This window comes from Nuphar pumila, chromosome 16 (genome assembly GCF_984573655.1).
Source record: "Nuphar pumila chromosome 16, dmNupPumi1.hap1.1, whole genome shotgun sequence".
In the NCBI taxonomy this organism is placed as follows: domain Eukaryota; kingdom Viridiplantae; phylum Streptophyta; class Magnoliopsida; order Nymphaeales; family Nymphaeaceae; genus Nuphar; species Nuphar pumila.
The window spans coordinates 25661012-25685222 of record NC_143264.1 but is presented as its reverse complement, the minus strand read 5'-3'; the positions used below and the strand labels follow the sequence as shown (position 1 = coordinate 25685222).

At 36.7% G+C, this 24211-nt stretch overlaps 2 protein-coding genes across 3 annotated transcripts; one reads left to right on the top strand and one right to left on the bottom strand.

Annotated features, from left to right (window-relative positions):
• Positions 1–6948: 6948 nt before the first annotated feature.
• LOC149813110 (uncharacterized) lies at positions 6949–11643 on the top strand. The gene is made up of 3 exons (XM_089991894.1): positions 6949–7149; positions 7238–7304; positions 11334–11643. The coding sequence occupies exons 1-3, from the start codon at positions 6984–6986 to the stop codon at positions 11476–11478; spliced, it is 378 nt and encodes a 125-aa protein (XP_089848020.1). The 5' UTR covers positions 6949–6983; the 3' UTR covers positions 11479–11643.
• A 606-nt stretch (positions 11644–12249) lies between these two features.
• LOC149813109 (uncharacterized) lies at positions 12250–23661 on the bottom strand. Of its 2 annotated transcripts, none has more exons than XM_089991940.1 (3): positions 23222–23661; positions 13028–13128; positions 12250–12723 (listed from the first exon to the last, which is right to left on the bottom strand). In XM_089991940.1, the coding sequence occupies exons 1-3, from the start codon at positions 23271–23273 to the stop codon at positions 12451–12453; spliced, it is 426 nt and encodes a 141-aa protein (XP_089848066.1). In that variant the 5' UTR covers positions 23274–23661; the 3' UTR covers positions 12250–12450. The 2 variants fall into 2 exon arrangements, with proteins under 2 accessions (XP_089848066.1, XP_089848067.1); XM_089991941.1 differs by having other exon boundaries at positions 12250–12720.
• Positions 23662–24211: the final 550 nt, after the last annotated feature.

Sequence of the window (24211 nt, the reverse complement as noted above, 5' to 3'; positions counted from 1 at the left end):
TTCACAACAAATACTGATAGCAAGAAATAAAAATTCACAGCAAATGAGAGGAATTTACAGCAGAACAAATGCAGATATAGGTCCTTCAAAATTAACACAGCAAATTGTTTATCAAATCCATTCTAGATATGAGATTCTCGAGATTCAAAATAATTCTTGCTTGGTACATGGCGAATCCAACCTGCTTGACCGTGGCTTGGAAGGAGAACAAATCAGTACAAGGTTCATTTTTATGGCAAACAAAAGAGGCTTTATCATGTACGATGATGATCAACCTGTTCCATGCTCTATTTACTTTCTTCCTCATTTGTCCATTCTTATTTGGAGATTGAAACATTTCATGAGGTGAACTACATCTAGTCTTTCAAAACTACTGAAAATTCTCAAGGTATGAATAGAATCCTCATGAGTTTCTCCAGCCCAAGAATACCTCTAGCTGATCACTGATCTACTTAATGAATCAGATCAGAAAATCGTCATCTGTCAAGAATGTTCCCATAATCGGAATTCGATCTGAGGTCTCTGTAAAATATTTACAACTAGAGTATGCAGATAGATGGTGGTGGATAAACAAAACGTGTAATGAAATGATGGGAAATCAAACATGAAAAATGAAGCCTGCTGGACCAGAGCATTTGATCATCGTAATATTTAGCTTAAACAAGATGCATATAGATTAAGAGAGAAGATCAAGCTGATGATACAACTGAGATGGATCAGATGCACTAAGAAAATGTGGAGAAGCCAAACAATGTTGAAGCACCATAGAGGCGGTAAATCTAACACCAAGGGATAGCTGACTGAAACTTGAAAATAAAGGGGAAAGAAAGATGCAAGCCCATCAGCAACAGGAGAATGAAAATTAAATACAAACTGGAGGCTAAAGTAAGTGCAGGAAAACCAAAATCAACCATAGACCAGAATACAAAAGTAAATAAAATGGAAAACATAAAGGGAAATGGGTTTAATAGATCTGGACACAGGGGCTCATATCAAAATACGTAAAATAAATTGTAACCAAATGGCATTGAGTCAGATACTGATTTGCAGGGGATTAATATCCGAAGACACAGTGCCGTGCCAAGATGCAGGATGAAAGGAAATGTGTTGTGCTGGACGAAACCAAACTGTTTATGTATTGTGAGAGGTTGAAGAAAAACACACAAATGAAAAAAAAGAAAAAAAGAAAAAAAGAAAAAGAAAATGTACTAATGATACTTCAAACAAGAAACACAACAAGGAATGGAAATAACGAATAAAAATGGTTATCAAAGCAAGGAGATTAAATGCAGCATATAATTGGGTATGAACCATGGAAATCAAAATAAAAATGACAAAAGAAATAGGCTACGCAACAGATAAATGGATCGTAAAGTGAGAAAAGCGGAAATTCTAATTAACCAGAGACAATAAAATAAACTGGAGGGCTGTATTAGAGGGGTTCTGAATCGTCAAATATCCAGAAATAAGATGTGAAAAGTTCATTTTAACAAGGTGGATGATCACATCCTTTTAAAATTGGAAATCAAATAAGGAACAAATCATCTGATATGATCATCAAGAGTAAATGGAAAATAAAAAATGATAAAAGAAAAACAAATAGGATATGGAAACGAGGAACAAAAGAAAACAGAAAAATCAGAGTAAAGAACACCATAACATTAAAGAAAAGCAAAAAAATAAATGTAGGAGTCAGATTACTCCATTAATATTTGCAATGGGTGGGTCGATCCTGCTATATGCAGGTCGACCCTATCTCTAATGCATTTCGATAAAAGAGAGAAAAATAAGATAAACGAAGTGGAACTCCGTTAAAATTAAGTAATATGGTAAAACAGAGAATCAAAGAAAGAAGGAGGTGAATGCTTACCTGGAGCTAAAAGAGGAGTTCCTCTTTTCTTGCTGATGCTACGAGGAAGATGCCAATGAGATATAAGTTAAAATCCTGATTCGCTGGGTCTTAATTCAGAAGGGGAGTAATGCCTACGGTATGGTGTGAGGTCGACCCTTTCCTTCAGCCTCTGTCGATTGAGGAAGAACCGGGAGAAGTAATAAGAAGAGGAAGAAGAATCATGAACATGGAGGGGTGAAGAAGCGGTCCGGAGGAAGGAGCCCTCAGCTTGTTTACATAGGAGATGGAGGAATGATCGAGAGAGAGATGGTATAAGATCGGCAGTGGAGATGAAACAGAGAAAGAGCTTCTGCGGCTAACAGAAATTCGTTGAGAAAATTTCAAAAAGGTCATTTTAGTTTTAATTTTTTTTAAAAATATTATTTATTCATAAAAAGGGGTAAGAAAATGAGTTTAGCTAAAGAGAGGTTTTAAAAATCGTCCTTTTCCGAGTTTTTGAAAGAAAAACTCCAAAAGTGTAAAGAAAACATGAGAATTTTTAAAAGACGAGGTATTTGAAGTATTTTTGCAAAAAACTTTTATTTTGAGATATAGGAATTTTCAAAATGAGGTTTTTGAGAAAAGAATTTCAGAAATGGCTCTGGGTTCCGAAATTTTGATAAATTATTGGAATTCGGATTTCGAATTGAGTTCGGACCCTGTATTTAAGAAAAAACTCTAAGAAAATAAAAAGAAATTGATTTTTTGAAAAATAAGAGATTCAGATTCAAAATTGGATCTGGATATGAGATCTGGATCCAGGATTGAGTCAGATAGGGAAATTGAATCTGGGTTCCAGCGAATCCGAGAAATGAATGGAAATTTTGATTGAAAATTGACCTGGTTATTCAGAAGATGGAGCTAGGGGCAAAAAGAGATTTTTTGAAATTTTTCAAAAATTTGGGGTGTTCACAGGTCCCTACTCTCAAAGCTCCTTAAGTGGGGCTCATTACTTTCTCACTTTGGTAGATGATTTTTCTCGGTGTGTTTGGGTATACTTAATGCATCATAAAAGTGAAACAGAACATCTACTTCAGAATTTTTTTATATGATCCAAAACCAGTTTCAACATCATATTAAATCTATTAGATCTGATAATGGGTTAGAATTTTTTCTTATGAAGTTCAAAGTTTTTTTGAAAACAATAAAATTAACCACCAACACAGTTGTGTGTCCACACCTCAACCAAATGGTGTTGTTGAACGGAAACATCGACATTTGTTAGAAATGACAAGAGCTCTAATGTTTCAAGCTAGCCTACCATTCAAGTTTTGGGGTGATTCTGTCTTAATTGTTGCTTACTTGATCAATCGCACTCCTACTCGTTTAGGAGACAAATCACCTTATAAGGTTTTGTTTAATAAAAAACTGACTTTCAATCATCTCAAAGTTTTTTTGATGTTTGTGTTATGCTACTAACAAAGATCAAAACAAATCCAAGTTTGATCTAAGAGCCAAAAGATGTGTTTTCATTGGTTATCGTTTTGGACAAAAAACTTACAAAGTACATGATTTGGAATCCCATTCAACATTTTTCAGTTGTGATATTATTTTTTGTGAATCCACCTTTCCATATCATACGCTTAAAGAGGGTAATAATAACATAGTGTTGCCAACTCGTGCATCCATGGATGAATTCAATACAAATCATGATCAACTTGAAAATCATTCTCCTTCAATATCCACTTTTGAAAACACCATTTTTAAAAGTAACTATAGTACCCAATTACCTGATGTTGAACCAAATATTCGAAGATCAGTTCGAGAAAAACGTCCTTTTATCATGTTAAGAGACTTCTATTATACAGTCGCTCAATCTTATCCTAATCCAATCAAAACTTTGACCAATGGACCAAGAGGTACGCATTTTTCCTTAGTCAATTGTGTCTGCTTCTAAAAGTTTTCTATATCATATCAAAAATTTCTTTTAGCCATCTCTATTGTAGATGAACCCACGTTGTTCCATGAGGCTATTCAAGATGATTGCTAGTGTGATGCTAATGAGTAGGAAAATACAAGTTTTGAAGGAGAACAACACTCACTCCTCTCCTGAACCGAGTGAAACCTATTGAGTGTTAATGAATATTTATGGTAAAATATAACTATGATGGTTTTGTTGAGCGATACAAGGTACGAATTGTGGCAAACGGATACTCCCAACAAGAAGGGCTAGATTACCATGAGACATTTGCGATAATAGCAAAATTAGTTTCAGTTTGATGTCTTCTTGATATCGCAATCATTAAAAATTGGTCTCTTTATCAAATGAACGTACGCAATGTTTTTTTGCATGGAGATCTTGATGAAGACGTGAAACTGCCTCCAGGGATTGGCAAACAAGGGAAGAATTTGATATTCAAACTCAACAAATCATTATAAACAAGCACCCATAAATGGGTTTTCAAAATTTTCTACCACCTTGACTCAATATGATTTTTCTCAATCTAAAGTTGATTACTCTTTATTCATATTTTGCAAGGACAATTTGTTTATAGTTCTTTTGGTTTATGTGGATGATCTAGTGATAGCAGGAAATGATGATGCAACTATCACTAAGTTAAAAAAATATCTATATCAGAACTTTCGTATGAAGGATTTGGATCAGTTAAAATATTTTTTAGGAATAGAAGTATCCAGATTGAAGTTTGAAATATATTTGACTTAAAGAAAATATGACTTGGATATCTTAGATGAAGCAGGTGTGTTGGGAGCCAAGATAGTTGATTTTCCAATGGACCAAAAGTTATGTCTGACATCCTCTGATGGTGAAGAATTGAAAGATCCCTCTATGTATAGAAGATTGGTCGGACATTTAACATATCTAACCATTACATGTCCAAATATCATGTATGCAATTCACATTCTAAGTAGGTTTATGCATATGCCAAGAAAACCTCATCTAGAAGTTATACTTTGTGTGATAGGCTATTTAAAAAGAAAGTCTAGGATAAGGAATTCTGCTATCAGTCGCATCCGATCTTCATGTCAGAGCATATTGTGACTTTGATTGGGATGGATGTTCAGAGTCCAGAAAATCAGTAACTGGCCATTGTATTTTTTTGAGAAAAAGTCCAATTTTATAAAAATTGAAGAAGCAAAGCATAGTCTCCCGAGTATTGGGTCATGGCAAATGCAACTTGTAAAATAACATGGTCGATGTTTCTCTTTAAAGACCTTCAAATAATATAAATCTTATGTATAATAATCAGGCAACTATTCACATTGCTGCAAATCCTGTTTTTTATGAGAGAACTAAGCACATAGATATTGACTGTCATCTTATTCGACAAAAACTCATCATAAGTATCATCCAAACAAGATAAGTGCAGTCAAAAGATCAGATTGCAAATCTTTTTACCAAAGCTATGAGAAAAGAACATTTTTTATTTCTCACAAACAAACTGGGAGTTTTGAATATGCACTCTTTAGTTTGAGGGGAAGTATTGAGATGATGATCTATGTCACACGGACTCGGCTAAGGAGGTGCCGCACCCGAGTCGACACGCCCCGACACGGGTGCGGCTTCGGACTCGGCCCAGACTCGGTCAACGCCAAGTCGGACTCGGTCAACGCTGAGTTGGACTCGGTCAACGAGCCTAGGCAGAGTCTGTCCACATTTTGGACTCGGTCAACTTTGACCAAGTCCAAAAATGTCCCTAAAAAACCAATGTTTTATATTTTTTATTTAAAAATATATATATAAAAAGATGCACAGTGTTGTGACAGTGCTGCAATCACAGACTGTGACTGTGCTGCAGTCACAGACTGTGACTGTGCACAGTCTGTGCAGTGTGTACAGTCACACACAATGTCTGTGTGACTGTGCACAGTGCACAGTCTGTGACTGTGCGACTGTCGCAGTGCTGTGGACTGTGCACAGTCTGTGACTGACAAACTGTGCACAGACACACAGACTGTGCTGTGGCATTTTAAAAATAAAATAAAAGTATATATATATATATATATATATATATATATATATATATATTTTCCGAGTCCCCGTGTCCAAAAATTTTAAAATTGTGTTGCACCCGTGTCGCACCCGCACCCTTGTGACATAGATTAAGATAAGTTTTGTGCCTTATCCGATCAAATTTCTTTTGCTTAAGAAAATTGTAATCTTTGTTGATTAAGGAGAATAGTAGTCCTACCTTAAAGTTGTCTTTTGTCGTAAACCTGTTTTTTACTGTGACTTCTGAAAATCCTATATAAACTGATTTTATTAATGATAAAAAATAAGAAAAAAGAAAAACTTTTCATCTACGCTCTCATAAAAGCTCACAAAACAGATTTTTACAAAATAAAATATTTTTAACAAGTGTTTCGCTGCCTAAAAGTGTTGTCAACAGATTTGGTGACGTACCCAATTAATAACTTAGTGTTAGTGTTATGAGAGTGTCACCATTTGTTCCCTTGGTAATGGCTGCTTTTTAGGCAAACAAGTGCACTGTCTGTTCTGATTGCTCACATGGCATCATCATCATCAGTGGCTCCATTAGCAGCCCTTCAACTCTCGAATGGACAGCTACGATCTCAAAGTACCAACTCTTCGTAATATGACAAATCACTTGATTTGCGCCAAGCTTTCCAGGTTTTCAGAGATCAATTATCACTGTGTTCACAATCAAGTGGTTAGCTATACAAGGTCTTGAAAAACCCTTAAAACACACATAATCAACAAGAGTCATGGCTCCAAGGAGGGTTGGCGTAGGGGGTGGAGAGTCAATGTTCCATTCTCATGGGCATCGCCCCTCCCGCTGCTTAAGCCAATGCTTAGCGTTGGCCCTCCTGGCAGGGGGTCCTAGCCGGGTACGACAACCCGGGCTGAGCCAGCACGACCGAGTCTTCGTGCCGGGTGCGGTTTCTCCGGGTTATAAATTAAAAAAAAAAAAATCAGCAAGGGTTATGAAAAAGAAACTGAAATTTTGAAAAATATCTCAAAGGTGGGCATTTTGGTCATTTAAGTGAGCATCAGGCGGGTGTGGTGCAAATTCTCTTTGGATGAGGGCACGATGTAATTTCAAGAGTTATCTATATCCGATAGCCAAAAATATGTGTTGAGGTTTCTCTGTGGTGGTTCATTCACTGAGCAATGGCCAAGGCAATGGTTTGCTCTCCCCCCATTGCTACTCTCCTCTCAAGCTCGCCCACACCATCTTCTTCAATCACTAGGACTCGTATACTCCCACACTTCGGTCCCTCCACCACCATTCTCCCCTCTTCCTCTCGTGGGATAACCAGAGTGTGTGCCAAGTTAGGTGGGAGGAAAACCTATGAACGGAATTGATGGGTGCCACTGAATTTTGCAATTGCTGTGATTATGATCAATCTTTTTGTTGGTCACAGGTGGTGGCGAGAAGGGTGCAAAGCGTGACCAGAAGAAATTCATTACCAGAGAAGAAGAGCCAGAGCAGTATGTTTTTCACTCTCTCTTTTTTTTTTTCCTTTGTCCCCTTTTCTCAAAATCCTTCCATCTGCATGAAAAACCAATTGGCATTTTTTTAACAGTAGATAAACCAATTGACATTATCTTCTACATTCAAGTCATAGGTTTGCCTTTAGGGGCTTTTATGTCTTCAACGTGGCATACAACAAGAAAGAACGCAGGACAGATGGAAAATTTTATTGGGTACTTTGACATGAAAAGGCATGTAGGGTAATTTAACAGAAAGAAATTGTTGGTAGTAAAGTTTTACAGGAAATGAAAATCATTATATCGAGTTGAATTCTTGTGTGAGGTGAATTCCATTAATCTATTGTTTATTACCGAGCAAGGAAAGGTATCTCGATGAAAAAATCTAGTGGAATTCCCCGAATGACAAAATTCATGATCCAAGTTTCATGTCCTAACAAATCGACTATGTTAACACATTTGCATTTTCAGATTTACGAAAAATAACTTGAAAACATTTGTTCAATCATGATAGGCTGGCGGTAGGGCAGAAAAGTGGAAGCAGCTACCACCTACTATATATGTTAGTGATGCAAACATGCTAAATAGAATATACTAAATGGGTTTTTTAGCATTTTTAGAGTTTTTCGCTATTCCGAATCCATAGATGTATTTGGCATGGTGAATTTACTAGGAAACGATACTCAAATCATGTTTCTGATGACAAAAATAATATTTAGAGCCTAAAAATTTTACGATCTTGGGCCATTGATTTTTCGAACCTTATAAAAACCCACCCATGTGTTGGAATTGAACACTCCATGAGCTGATCCCTATAAAAATCAACTACGTAAATCACATTTGTATTGTTAGAATTTTAAAAAAAAAACTTGAAAACCCATTTAGCATGTTCTATGTTATCATATTTCATCACACACACACACACACATATATATATATATAGAGAGAGAGAGAGAGAGAGAAAGAGAGATGAAAACCTACAAAATAGGCATGGTGCTAAATGAAACATGTTATTGGATTTTTGGTGTTTTTTCAAAATGTTTACTGTACAGATATAATCTATATGCTTGTTTTTATAGGAATCATTTCTTGAAGCATTTTATTCCGATGCGTGGATGGGTTTTTATAAGATTTCAAAAATCAACAGCCTACAATTTTCATAAATTTTTTATGCTCCAAATACTATTTTTTACATCCAAAATGCACGATCTTTCTAGTAAATCAATCATGCTGAACACATCTATGAGGTCAGAATTTCGAAAAAAAAAACAACGAAAATCCTATAGCATATTTCATTTAGTGTAGTGTTATTTTGTAGGTTTTCAATTCCCTATATATATATATATATATATATATATGTGAAAGGGGAACCGTCCAACCAAATAAAGGTATAAACCACTTTTGAAAATCAATTTTAGAAGTATGTTTTGCAAATATGACCATACATAGCGATTTTGATGGTCAAAAACCTAAGAACCAGCTCTTGTAGCAAATTTTTTTGACGTGTAAGCAGGATTTTATAATGTGCTAAAAAAACATTGGTTCAATAAGTTTTCTAGATCATAAAAATCCAAACAATGCATAAAAAAAAAGTTTGAAATAAGAGTACATTCTTAAGTTTTTTATCATGAATATAATATCTGTGCAGTCAGATTAGCCAAAAAAATGTTTTTAAATATGAGTTTTAAAAGTGGTTTGGATGGGTTGTACTTTCCTTTGGTTGGGACGGTCCCCCTTCCCTATATATATATATATATATAAGTTTGCTAGAGTCATTTGTATGTACAAACTACTTAGCAATTTTTTTTTAGTTTGTTTTTCTTTCTAGAATTGGCCATATGGATGTGATCTACATCTTTTGTAGTGGGAACCAGCTGTTCAATCACTGGAATCTGACCTATTTACATGTTTTTTCACCAATGCAAACTATACAACCACTGATTTTTTTCAACTCAAAAACATGTTTTTTTGTCCAAAAGACACGATCCAAGAGTCGATTCCCATTAAAAAAAAAACATGTTACATAAATGAGAGAGATGAATGAGTTTTCATTATTTTTGAGTTTTTCTCAAAATATGGTCTACATACATTTCTTAATAGAAAGCAAGTTGTAAATCATGGTATGTCACTTGGGTCCAGAGGGTACGACACATGACAATTTCAAAAAAAATGATGGTACAAGGACACTGTTATATACATGTGTATGTATTTATGTATATATATTTAAAGAGAGAGAGTTTGGGTCTCGATTAAGTGTGAATCTATGTTAAGATCTACACTTGATCCAAACTCACCTTTTTTAATAAAATGTGGGAGCACAAAACCCCTTTTTTCTCTATCTCAGTTTGGGCCTAAATCAAGTGTGGATCTATATTAGAGCCCATACTTACCTTTGTCTTTAAAAGGTGGGGGCATGAAACCCTCTTTTCACTCTCTCTCTCTTGGGTGAGTTTTGGCCGAGAGGGCACCTCTCTCTCTCTCATGCAGATTGGAAGAAGAAGAAGAGGCGGAATAGGAGGCACAACCTTATCGGTATGCTCTCTCTCTCTCGGGCAGATTGGAAGGAGAAGAAGAGGAGGAGACAAAGGTCCAACTCTTCATTCCTCTTTTCCTCAACTCTTCCTCTTTTGTCTTCTTCTTTCTTTGCCTCTTCCTCTTCTTTTTTCGTCTTTTTCCTACTCTTCTTTTTTTTTGTTTTTCCTTTCTCCTCTTTTTTTTTTTGACGTGGACACAGGTTGTTCGAAAGAGCGCACACACACACACACACACACACACACACACATATATATATATATATATATATATATATATATATATATATATATATATATAGGGAGGTAACTAAAAGAATGGCCAAAATCTATAACCAATCATGATAAGACAGCTTTACTTCTCTAGCAATTGAGTTTCTTATTGATGGAACTTTACATATTATATTTTTATCATTTATTTAGTAATCCAACATATTTTAGATTACTATTTTTTATATTTAGATGTGTTTTTTTACAGTGCTAAATATTAATGGCCCACAGTACTTTGCATTGTGAGCCATTGATTTCTACATTTTGAAAAACATGTCTAGATGTAAAACCTTTGGATAAAACATACTTCTTACTAAATAAAAGTTATAGAAAACAAGTATATAAAATCTAATTAATAAAACACTCAAATACTGAAGAAAAAACCACATAGATGTGTTCAACATGGTTTATTTGCTAAAGATCTAATGTTAGGTCATGGTTTTTCAATGTTAAAGTATGATTTTTTGAGTAGTAAAATTTTTAACACATTTGAGGAAACTGATTTTTCAACCCCTTAAAAAACCTGCTTAAAATTTGACTATAGAGTTGGTGGGCGGGCTTGGGTGTCAATGACCCCACCCAGGGTTTACCTGGCAGGGAGGCAGGCCCATTAAGTGACCCAGTTTTGGGTGAGGATTCTTCATCATCCAAAAACAAAAAGACTACGGACGTCACACACACATCGTTGGAGCTGTTCACCTGATAGAGGGTAGGCTGCTCTCTCTCTCTCTCTCTCTCTCTCTCTCTCTCTCTCTCTCTCTCTCTCTCTCTCTCTCTCTCAAACCTACATGTGATGAACATTCTTATGTAAAAACTTCAAAATACACTTTTAACTAAAAGCCACGTTTGTTTAAGTTTGTTTTTTGGTTTTTTAATGTCACTTGCTACTTGGTTCCATTCTTACTCTTCCTCTTCTGCTTCATAAACGCTTCATACTTCATTAATCAAGGCATATTTTAAATGCTCACTTCTCACACCCACTTCTTATTCTGATAACTATGGACAAGGTTGCTAGAATTATCCCTTGGAACAGAATTGCCAAAAGTGTTCAACCCAACTACTTGATCGAAACCCTGACAGCAAAATCAATCATTCAAGAAGATTATGGCCGGCCTTTCTCCTAGTTGAACCGGGGGTTGTCTGAACAAAACAGTTTTGAAGTGACTTGAGGCCTGTTTTCCCTAGTTTTAACAATCAATAACCGGAGATCTAATGGCTTTGAGTGCAGGTATTGGCAAACAGCAGGAGAGAGGGAGGGTGAGAACCCCATGAAAACGCCCTTACCATATATCATCATATTTGGAATGTCCACACCATTTGTCATCCTAGCCATTGCTTTTGCAAATGGCTGGATCAAGGTGCCTGTGAGGTAATCGTACATGTAAACAAATGACAATGACAATGCTCGTGCACTTCACTGATGCTTTGTAACTTTGCTTTGGGCCCATACTGAAATTTCAAATTTTGCTTCTAGCGCTGTATTGAGTAATAAAAGCTGCATGTCAAAGGAACTGCACTGAAGTTCAAGTTCTGATTCATGTGTCTGCATGGGCCTCTGGCACACCTCATCACAAGTATATTTGTGCAGTTACGCTTTGATTATCAATCTTTTAGGCCGTTTAATTGACACAAGGCAATACCCGGGCTTTGAATCAAAATCCAGGTTTTGCCTAAAACCTGTTTTTTGGCAAAGTTGGTTTGCCAAAAACTTATGGGGCAGAATTTATCCGGACATGTTTTTCAAATTACCCATAGTTCATTATATATCATTTTCCTAAATTTTTTTTTTATATTTAACTATATGTTACACTGACAGAGCTTGACCTAAACAAACTTTGGTGTCTGGATGGCACCCAAAACGAAGTTTTTGAGTAGGTTTACCGCATTTTCTAGGTTTTACCCAAAAACCTGAGTTGGGGGTGGAGTTCGAATGACGTAGAATTTTTGGGAAAACAAAGTGACAGGTACCATCTAACCAACATATGGCTAGACAACGATCGAGAGGTGGTTGGTGACTCGGCAAATTTTCAACCGGTGGATCAATGTCAAACAACTGCACTTTCTATAAATTACCCCCATGGTTTCAGATAGGATCAACGAAAATGAAAAGGCTACCTTGTGAGGAGCTGTTGGGGGCTCTGATATAGCATACCATTTAGAAACAGAACTAGGGAAATGACTGCTAAGATTTTCAACAGATTCGTTCAAATACATATATCCCAGTTAGGTAGCTGATCTCCCAGCCAAACTGAAAATATTAAAGTTAATAAAGAGAAGCCCTAGTTTAACTTCAATAACTTAGTAATGCCACCACCAGTCAGATTGAAACCTTACTGCGCCCACTTCTAGTGTGACCTCTCAAACTGAGATTCGTGGCAATGTGGGTCAAGCCAATCACGGGGTGAGGCCTTCAGCATTGTTACACTTACCTTGCTGCCCACAAGCTCTCGCAGGTTTTCAACTTTATTCTCCTGCCCGACACCTGAGAACTTCTTGTCTGCCTCCAGTTTATACTTCAGTCGCTGTTTCTGCCCAGTAGCATTCAACTGTTGCTGCTTGGAACGAGGAGGGGCCCCGTGAGGTCCCAAGTAGATCTTTTCCTCTTCCTTCACTGTCTGCTGAAAATGGTAGATCAAAATCCATTTACCATGATCTTTTACATAAGACTGGATTTCCTCGTAGGTTGAGCAGTGAGCACTTGGGTGTATGCATTTAGAAAGTAGGTGAACTGTAAGCTTTTAAAGAAAAAAAAAGGGAGAACTTTTTGGACAATCATAAAGACTCAGGATCGTTTGATCTGACCTAACACCTAAATCTTAACAGCATATCATCATTAGGGCCTCCAAAATTTCCAACGAGATCTAGCATATCTACAATAGGGTCCGCTTGTAGCAGATGTTATCAGTCCAGAGAAATACTCACCTTGGACAATGAATGCAGCAGGTTACTTAATGCTGGCACATCCGGCTTCACAAGATCTGCCTGTCTCCCTGTCAAGCTTGGGATCACGAATCCATCAGCATCTGAAAAGTGTAGGTGCACTATTTCAAAACACAATCCTGAACCTTTAATGTTTGAACTTCAGAGAATTTGCAAATAAAGATCCAGAATATCATACTTAACATGTCAAAATAACAAAAAAAGTTAAAAATATGATCACTGTGAATACATGAATAGTTCTCACAAGTAGGCTGGCAAACGAACCAAGCAGCTATTGGTTCGGCTCATGCATCTTGTAATATATATATATATATATATATATATATATATATATATTTTTTTTTTTTTTTTTTTTTTTACAAGATGCATCTCGTGTTTGGCTAGTCTCAATTCAGGGAGGAGGCTAAAGATGATAACAGGCTGTCACGAGCTTAGTCCACTGGCAAACAAGCTGAGCCTGAACATGTCCTGTTCAGTTCATTCAGCTCGTTTACCACCCCTTCTCACAAGTTAATCATCTGAAAATCAACATTACAAGCATCATAGGAAGCTTTATATCCTACCAACAATCAAGCTGAGATGAATAGCTCATTCGTTAGCAAAGTCTTTATCCACGCATACAGATATTTTTCAAAGATTGTGGGTATTAAAGATATCAATATACAAAGGACCCTTCACTGTAAACATATTTCTTTAGATCTTTTACAGGCTACGTCATGAATGGGCAAATATAATCCTAGAGTTACCTGATGTCCTCAACTTGCACCACGAGAAGTTAAAATCACTATCCTCAAAAGTAAGCTTGAACAGAAACCTAACCTTTGGGGATTGAAAATTCAAGGTCATCAACCTGTCCCATCTTCCATCGAAAGAATGTAAACTTGAAATCCATTCAGGTCAGGAATCTGTGAACATCAGCAAGTTACATGGGATGATCTAATCACATAGGATGCCCAGTCCCAGGTATTTTTTAATAAGCAGTAAGCACAGAAACTATTTTGGCTTAACTAGTATCTGGAGTGATTCATCAGATGAACAACACAGACCAGACTGCAATCTAAGATTATTTACAAGGACTCACACGAGCACAAACAATCTCACCTTTACATTAATTATCCAAATCTGTATAACAAGAAACGAGTTTCTATAAGAGTTGGGCAACAGATGGTCCCCAATTGAGTTACGATCCTGTAATCCATCAATTCTTAGATAAGAAACATTGGCTTTGGACCATATAGGCTTCCCAATGTGACACACGCACACAGAGACTAATGTTTCCATATACGCACAAAAAAATAATGAATATAATACCACAATTATGGATACATGTATACCATGAGCTATGTAACATAGGTGCTTCTGTACCCCTGAAGTATCCGTGTTAACACTGCTGGGTGTCGGTGCGGCACCCGATACGGTTGGGTATGGGTCAACAACTGTCGGATGCGGTCAACCCTGCACCTGACCATTTTCTTCTAATTTTTTAATTGGTCAACTTTGATTGTCTAAATTTGAAAAACAAACTTAAAAACCTAAAGAAACTTGAGTGTGTGCATGTGTGTTGAATATAAACATGCAATCTAATAGAATACACCACTTCCTTCAGAAACTCTCCTTTGTTTTTGTAAATTTAACCTTTACAAATGTGATCTGTACTAGGTCACAGGGATTCGGCTAACCGGGTGCCGCACCCGCATCGATGCGGGTGCGGTCAACGGACCATGGGTGCGGTCAATGCACCCAGGGTCATTTTTGTCCAAATTTAAAACTGAAAAAAAAAAAAACCGATGTTTTATTGCTTGAGAGGAGGAGGATTAGGGCAAAAGTAGCCTTAATCCTCCTCCCCAGCCTCCCTCCTGAAGCCGACGCCGACATCGCCTCTGACGACTTCGCCGACCCCGACGCTCTCTCTCTCTCTCTCTCTCTCTCTCTCTCTCTCTCTCTCTCTCTCTCTCTCTCTCTCTCTCTCTCTCTCTCTGTACCCTTACCTGCAAACCTACACCAGCAAAGGCCTACGAAAATCAACATCATCCTTTCTTAGTTCCACCCTAATGAACAAATTCTTTTTCCGGCTCAAACTCACAGTCAATGGATAGAGATACAGACAATGCAGAAGCTGTGAGAATGGTTCACTTTTTGTGGTCGCACGGAAGTTGAAAGCATGGAACTGCAAAGGCACAGTTGTATTCCAGCTCAAAAAGAACATATGACTATTATAGAGAGTTAAAGAATAGGAAAAAATGCTATTGATAGATTATTGGGATCAACAGTAAGTGAACTAATGCAGATAAAACTCCATATATGTCCATTAAATTGGATGAGTCTTATGCAAACCTAAACAGTAGAACTTTTAACGAGAAGATGAATAACCGGATAATGGTACTTACATCTCCATTCCCAAATTCAAAACTACTTCCTTGAATGATGTCTGAACCATTTTTATGTGCTTTTCCATCCACATTCCACTTGAGATGAACATTTTGATTGTTTTTTATTTCATTAGTGTTAATGTTGTTAACTGTTAAAACATAATATATATATATATATATATATATATATAATTTGCCACACCCCCGCACCCATGTTTTTTGAAAATGCAGCACCCCCGCACCCACACCCATGTGACATAGGATCTGTATAGTTTCTTTTGTATAAAACAGATTTTAAATCATTTTTTTTGCAAAACTTAAGTTGGTTTTTCAAGGGCTTTAAAAACCAATGGCCCACAATGTACCAAATTCTCATGACTCATAAAATCCTACTTTTTCATCAGAAAAATTATCCATAGTGCAATTCCTAGCAACACACTATGTCACATGGGTGCGGGTGCGGGGGTGCAGCACTTTCAAAAACCTTGGATGCGGGGGTGCGGCAGGGGCAAAAATATAATATATATATATATATATAAAAGGGGGGGTCCAGGGTTCCCCCCGGTGCGGGTCCCGCTGCGCGGTCAGCGGACGGGGGTCGCCCCTGGTGGGGGGTTATAGGGGGGCAGCGCCACCACCCAAGATTTTTTTTTTTAAATTCCACAGCCTGTTTCATAGGGCAAAATTTAAAAAAAAAATCCAAAAAATGGACCGAAATGACCCTGTGTGAGGTCAACGCACCCAAGGTCGGGTTGACCGCACCCGCGTCGAGTCGCGTCGACGCGGGTGCGGCACCCTGCTAGCCGAATCCCTGTTACATAGGCAACACAGCTTTGTTCCATGCATGTGCAAGTGAAAACTACAGTTGAAAACAACAAGCAAGAATGGAGGTGAAAAATCATCACTGCCAAGTACATTCAAAGACAAGTAATCAACAACCTATTGGGCAAGTATCATGTATCAATCCCCAAAAATCCAAACCAAGTCTTTCCAGTTCTATTAAGCTCTAATCCACAGCATGAACTCAACAATTTTTAGTAGCACAAATCCAGAATATTTATGTGCATATGATTGTGTTTTTATAGTGTATGCGGAAGTAAAAAATGGTCCAACCATGCCTCAAACCTTCATAACTCACTCAAACCAGCAGGCTGTGGTGCAATATCTGCAAAGCAAGTAGCTTATTAAGAATGGCCATGTGAATGTTTACCTGATTATGTATATCATTCGTCTGTACACCCAGGCCTGTCCATGTTGGTTTATGACCCTCGATAATCATGTCATTCAAAAAAATACTTGAAATGGTTCCATCACCAACTCTTTTCTTAATGCATACTAGCAAAGGCCTTTCTCAAATTCCCTGCTATAGCATCTTATTATACTAGATCATAGGATTTGAGTCCAAATTTTGGTCTTAGTTCCATTCACTCAAACTCTAGAACCAAGACATACTTCAAAACTTCACTCTCACAGTCCCACTGACCCATGTAAGATATGAATCAAGTAACTTGATTTCTTCCTTTTTTTTCTAATTTCAATTTCCAGCAAGACTACCAACATCATGGGAAGCATTATCAAATCTTAAATCCATGAGACCATACAAAATGTCAACCAAGCTGTCATCTATTATAGCTATGATGTTTCCCATTAATCTATTATTTTCCATTCAGACACTTTTGAAAACACAAGTTCCAATGGCCATCTACAGCTTTCTTACCATTCCATGGTAGACTGACATTTTTTAGCTAGAAAGAACTGAGCGGCTAAACTTTCCCTATTCCTGTAACTCTTTTTTGTTTATAAGGTTGACTTACCATTGGAGAGGTTCATTTGATATCCAAAAACTGCTCAGCGACAGTTGACAAGCGGGTGGTGTTGAGGTGAACCAGAAAATGTTTGGATAAAGCTGGATCTAAATGTTGGCCAGGTAAGCGTCTTGTAGTAAGAGGAATCATTATAAACCCTGTAGATTATCCCCGTGGAGGTGCTAAAGGGAAGGCCTCTATTGGTAAGAAAAACACACAATTCCTTGGGGTTATCCTGTGCTTAGAAGGAGCAAGCAAATATGCAACAATTGGTTGGTTATCCAGCCCCAATTGAACTGGTCAGTTGCCAACAATGACTAACTGATGAACTTTATAAACTTCTTACACTTTCCATAGAACAAGCAAAACATTTGCGTAATATCAACCTTTATGCATCCGCCTTTTCCATCGTCCACCTAGTAGAACTGATCCAAAGTGCTATTATTATGTAGTACACTTCCATGCATTTCAACTTTTGTTTCCTAAATTCAAACTCAAGGATGCACTGCATGGACATATGCATATAATATTCCATTATGAACAAATGTCGCCTTAATCCATTACCCATTCAATCTGTGACAACTCAAAGGATAGCAAGCATATGTATCAAATTTCACGGGGTTGAAAAGGAGTTGAAAAGAAAGCCCACAAGACATTAGTAAGAGCTTTCTAAAAATTGAGACCGATGACCACTCCAATGATCTTAGTAGTAACAGGAAGACAGAGTCTAGTAAAAGGTACCTTCATCCTTAAAATCAGAATTGCATTCAATTACGTCTTTGCAGTTTGCAATAACTTTGTAATGCCTCACAGAAGTGAGAAGGAGAAAACAATCGGTAATATTTGCACCACTGTCTAGGTACTAGGCTGGATGTTGTTATCTTTTAAGAGAACAATGCTTATTAAAGTTGTTCAAAAAATTGTATTGCATCATTCCAACAATGCCAAGAGTGTCAAGATAAACAGAACAAGAACACATTTAAAGTAATGACCATGAGATCCGTTGACCAGTAGCTCTATTTCTAGCAGATAGACGGGATGATAATAGTCATGCATACCAAGAGTGACAGGTACTTTGAATAATTGATATCAAGGTTGTAAGTATCATACTGTTACCCGTATCGGTCAGGCCCAAATTAAGACCGTATCATATCATAAAATACCATAAATTTTTAATAAATTTTTTCCAAAAAACGAAGAAAAATCAGAAAAAATAGCAAAAATTTTAAAAAAATCATATCACATGAAACAATGATGAATTGCACAAAATAAAACCATAAAATCACATATGAAGCATTTGTGTCTGTGAGCTGCGTAAGACATCATCAAACATCAACTATCTCAGAAGAACAATGCAAAATATTAAATATCTTGCAATTAAGAACATGCCACAAGACTCATACTTTCATATTACATAAGCAAAAATATTATAGCAATAGTTGCACTCAATTTCCTTTATATAAATCTTTAATTTTCGCGGATCCAACCTCGCGGTAAGTTGGTGGGGGGTTGTAGGGGGCAGCACCCCTCAAAGCGAAATTTGTTTGGAGAGTAGTTTTGTAATTTTACTCATAATAAAGATTTTTTACCTTAACCCATTTTCTTGAGTAAAAAAATGATGAAAATACACTTTTTTTACCTTAACCCACTTCTTTGGGTGAAAAAACAGTGAAATGCACTTTTAATGGCCTCTAAGCAAATAAAGAAGTCGGCCCTCAAAAGGTATTTAAAACCCAAAATGAAAAAAATAAATTTTGGCCTTTTTAAAGTGCGCGAAAGTGTATCGTATGATACACCCTATATCGTATGATATGGCACAATACAAGGGTATATCGTACTATACACCCGATATGGGTACAATACAGACTTGTATCATGATACGTATTGTACTGTATCATACGATACGGTACAACACTTACAACACTGATTGATATTGTCTAAGCAATTAAACATAACTAAAAGCATATGTTGTATTTCTATCACATTTAAAGTCATAGGATAAAGGTTGGGTGGATGAAATGGAAAAGTGCAACAAGAGTGTTGTGCGATCGTAGAATGTCATTGCGGTTGAAGGGAAAGTTTTATAGGACGACTATTAGGCCCACTTTACTATATGGTACGGAATGTTGGGCTGCCAAGAGACATCATATTCAAAAAATGAGTGTAGCTGAGATGCGTATGCTTAGATGGATGTGTGGAAATACAATAAAAGATAAGATTCGGAACAAGGAGATACGTAAGAAGGTAGGCGTTGCACCCCATTGAAAATAAGATGAGAGAGAATCGTTTACGGTGGTTTGGACATATTCGGCGAAGGCCTAATGATGCTCCAGTTAAAAGGATGAAGAAATGGGAAAATATATTAGTTAAAAGAGGTCGGGGTAGGCCTAGGAAGACTTGGATGGAGATGATAGGAAAGGATATGAATGCTTTGAACCTCACCGAGGACATGGCATTGGATAGAAATGATTGGAGGAGAAGGATTCATGTGGAAGACCCAGAATGATTTTTTTTGTTGGTTCATATCGCCGACCCCAGTTGTTTTGAGATGAAGGCGTAGTTGTTGTTGTTAAAGTCATCTATACCAGTGTCACCGATATTGCAGTTAAAATATCACAATAATATCAGCAATTTAAGGTCAACCCACAATAAATCGTGATATTTTCAAAAATATCGCCAATACTCAAAATGTCATGATATATCACGATATCACAATATTTTGGGGGAGAATCATTTTTTTATATTTTAAGCTTACATTTTCTAGTTTTTTATTCCTTTTATATGTTAAAACCTATTAAAACTTGGTTATTTATATTTCTGCAAAAAAAAATTCAAGGCTATTATTTTGTTATTTTTTTATTATTGTTTTTTTCAATTTGTTAAAGTCTCGAGATTTTCCTAAGAAAAATAACTTTTGAAAATATCTCCGAGAAAATACCTTGAATGTTATAGGTGACTGTGATCTATACTTTTAATGAAATGAGTACATTTTAAATGTTTACCAACTTTTTAGGTATTACATTATCATTATGCTTTGCAAACTGTAATCTTGTAATCACTTTACACATTCCAAGTTTGAGAAGTATGTACGTTAAACAAAAACAAGGACCACTAGTAAAAAATAACAAATTATGCATGTGAACCATCAACGTTACAAACTTTAGTATATAGATATGTTTCTATCTATGGTACCTGGACAATCCATTTTGCCAATGGTACCCGTGTCGACACGTATGTCCCCGTGTCGACACCTGGACACGCCATTTTACCCTTTGTACATACAAGTTTGTATTCAATTTATAATTTATAATTATATTTTCAGTGTATAATATGCATTTTAGATATAGCATATATATTTAGATTATATTCAGATTATTTTGAATTTATTTCGTATTTATGTGATATTTAATATATATACATATATATAGATGTGTCCCCGTACCCACAGTTTTTGTAATTGCCATGTCGTACCCGCTGTACCCGTACCCTTACCCACATCCGCATCATACCCAGGTGACATAAGCTTCTATCATAAAGAACACATTTTCTTGAAGTTAGATGATCTAGGCACATAACCTACACCCATGTCTGAATGTTCTGGTCCTAATATAGTTATGGTCATACATGATGTTCATCTTCTTAAGACAGTCATAATGTGATACTAAATCTCTCAATAACTTCAGCCCATTTAAGGGATTCTGAAAATAGCAATACACAATAATTTACACGATAACACGTGATTTGAAATCATTCAATAACTACATGCCAGAGAACTTTGTTGTTGAGACCCTTACAAACACAACCTCACACTTGTCTGGGAGGCAACTAACAGAAGGAATATTGTTGCACCAGTATGCATGTATGATATTTCAGGACCTTAAGAAATGTCCTTGATTCAGATCACTTTTCCCATAGAAGATCAAGTTAGCTGAAACTAGATAAAACTTTATAAGCAATGGAGAGTTCCAAAAAGTTTCGCTGAGCATGAAGTTTCTAGGTTGACTAGTGAGTTTGCCAAAGGTGACCTGCTGAGCAACCATGTGTGTGTATATAAGACCCTATCCCACATCAGTTATAAGTTCCCCTAAACACAGGCAGAAACATCCTAGACAATTTATTATTTTATTTAGTAATTTTATCTATATCATGTTTAATGTTATCAACATTTTGATGCTAGTGGATGATTTATTTTGTTGTCACATTCAAACGGCACTATTATGAAACTATAATAGATAAACAAAACACAAAAAGAATGAGAAAGGAAATATGGTTACTAAGGCACAGATTCGTTTACATGCAGATGCATTTGCTCTCTGTCCATCAGATCAACATTATTCCCCCCCACTGAAACAAAACTTGATCATAATTAAATGCAATATATAGACGCTCTCAGGTGTGATGTTTTGGAATTCAGTATTTTCCAAACAAAAAAAACAAAGTTTGTATTCTATCAAATTAAACTGCAAAAATAAATAACCATAGAAGCTCCATATAAACTTGAAACAGTGCATATTAAAGGCCACAAACTATATATGTATGACATTCTAAAGAAACCCAAAGTGCATATTTGGCTTGTCTACTTGAAAACTTATTCCATAGAATCCAAGTATTCTTTTATTTCATGGCATCCACATTCCACAATAACCATGAATGGTCACTCTCAATTTCCTCGACTTTCATATAATACAGATGTTGAATCTACTGAACCCAAAAGAAGAAAAGAAAAACATAATTTGATGAAATGAGTTTATGATTCCTCAAATTAAACACCAAAATCTAAGTCAAAAACCAACAATGACCAGTGTATATATCATTCCAAAAATGAATATGAACTCCATATCCACATCTAAACAATTAGTCATTCTCAAAGAACTCGTCAACCAGGGTCCTAGAGAACAACTGTGAAAAAAAAAACAATAATTGTTACAAAATCCTAAAGAACATATATAACTATGCATTATTTCTCAATGTAATAAATCTCCAAACTCAAAATTTCCCCATATAAATGCACATTTCATTCGAAGCAACCCCTAATCCCTAAACATTAGGGTAATTTAAAGGTATATCACTCTTCAAGAACATCACATCCTTAAGCCAAAACTTCCACAACTTATAACACTTGCATGCAAAATTATAAGCAATCACTGAAGGCCCAAAACCCATCAATTCCATGCATGTATTGTTTCAAAAGGACAAAAAACTGAAAACCAGCATCAAAGAATCGGTCCATTCACCATATCACTCCTATACATTCATAAAGCTTCAACGGCAAAATTTAACCTAAGCCACAATCTCAGAGCACAAATTATTCTAAAAGTATATTCAAAAGTCTATACGCTCCCACATTTTACTTTTACATTTCTAAATCCCTACAAACAACCTTCCAAATTCAACAAGGAAAAAGACCGAATCCAGTAACTGCTCTTCTAAAATAAAGTTGTTCTAAAATAAACAGAAAACCAAAAATTTTCAAATCATACCAGCATTCATTTGTTCTAATTTCTAGACCCCAAAACACCACAGCATGAAAAAACCTCGGTACTAAATCTCATAAACACCCAAAACCAAACACAACAACAAAGGAAAAAATGGACGATGTTTCACATTCCTGATATAAGTGAACCTCAAAGCAAGGCCATGATAAAAAGTAGAACCCCAAAACCCTAATTATCAAGAATCCCCACCAATACCCTTTCATCCTATATCTAAAACCCATCGATACAATCAATCGCATAAAAACCACAACAAACAGGATACCACAGATCCCATTCACACCCGTTCCACAAAAAAAAGGAAATAAAAGACCGCAAATGGAACCCTAACCATTAAAATCCTACAACCCCAAAGCCAAACCATCGGAAAAGGAAAAAAAAAAGAGAAGAAAGAAAAAACTACCCAGAAAAAGGCTAACATTCACTCACATTCATGGAATGGATCTAATCCAGGGAGAGAGTCCATCAACAAAAAAAACCTAGAGAGAAAATAAGATGGTGGTAAGTTACCCCATTCGTCGTCATCAATGGGAGAAGATGGACGGATCGGAGATGGGTCCATGTGGGGGAGATGCAGATGCTCATGGATTTCCACGGAGACGGGCCTTGTGCCCGGCACGTACGAGTCACACGTGTGATCCTCCCCCCCCCACACTCCGTTTCTCTGGTTTAGGTTGAGAGAGAGAGACGCAGGAATCACGAAAGAGGGCGCGACGCGAGGCGGAGAGTGGGAGCTCGCCTTATGTTTATGCCTTTATTATTATGATAACCAAAGGAGAACATTTACAAAAAGACGTCTCACTTATGAATTCTTTACGAAAAGACGGTCTTACGGTTCAACTATTACCTATGGGTAGGGGCGTCTACGGGCCTGGTTTAACCGGACCCGATCCGAACCAAACCCTATAGTGTCCGGGTATGGTGATAAATAAGAAGACCCAATTAAGACCCGGGTCCGGACCTGAAGTTTCGGGTATAGTTTGTGAAATTTTGTACCAGTCCCAGACCCAACCCGAGTTCTTATTAAGACCCGCAATTTTTCAATGTAAAAGTGATAAAAAATATGGTTTTACCAAGTATGGTTCTGGTTCGGTTCATGTAGTTCTTATCGGGTCCAAGTATGGTTTTTCTTATAGTGGACCATATTAAACCCAGGTCTGGACCTGATACCATACCCAAAAATCTGATGCAAGTCTGGTTCCACCTGGGTCCTAACCAAACCTGACCCATTGACACCCCCCTACCTATGGGTATGGGGTGGGGGTTTTGGTATGGATACCCGTGCAAGAGTTTGACACGGCAATTTCTAAATGAGTGTGTATCAGGTGATATGATGTCATTCAATACCATGATGAATTCTATGCCTTCTAGATGGATCCCACATTTTTTCCACAGCCATTGTTGAAAAAAATACTTCCTCCGTTTTATTTGGGATGAGAGCAAGCTCTGACTTTATATGTACTTTTTCTAAAACTACTGGTAGGAGGGTGGTGCATAGCT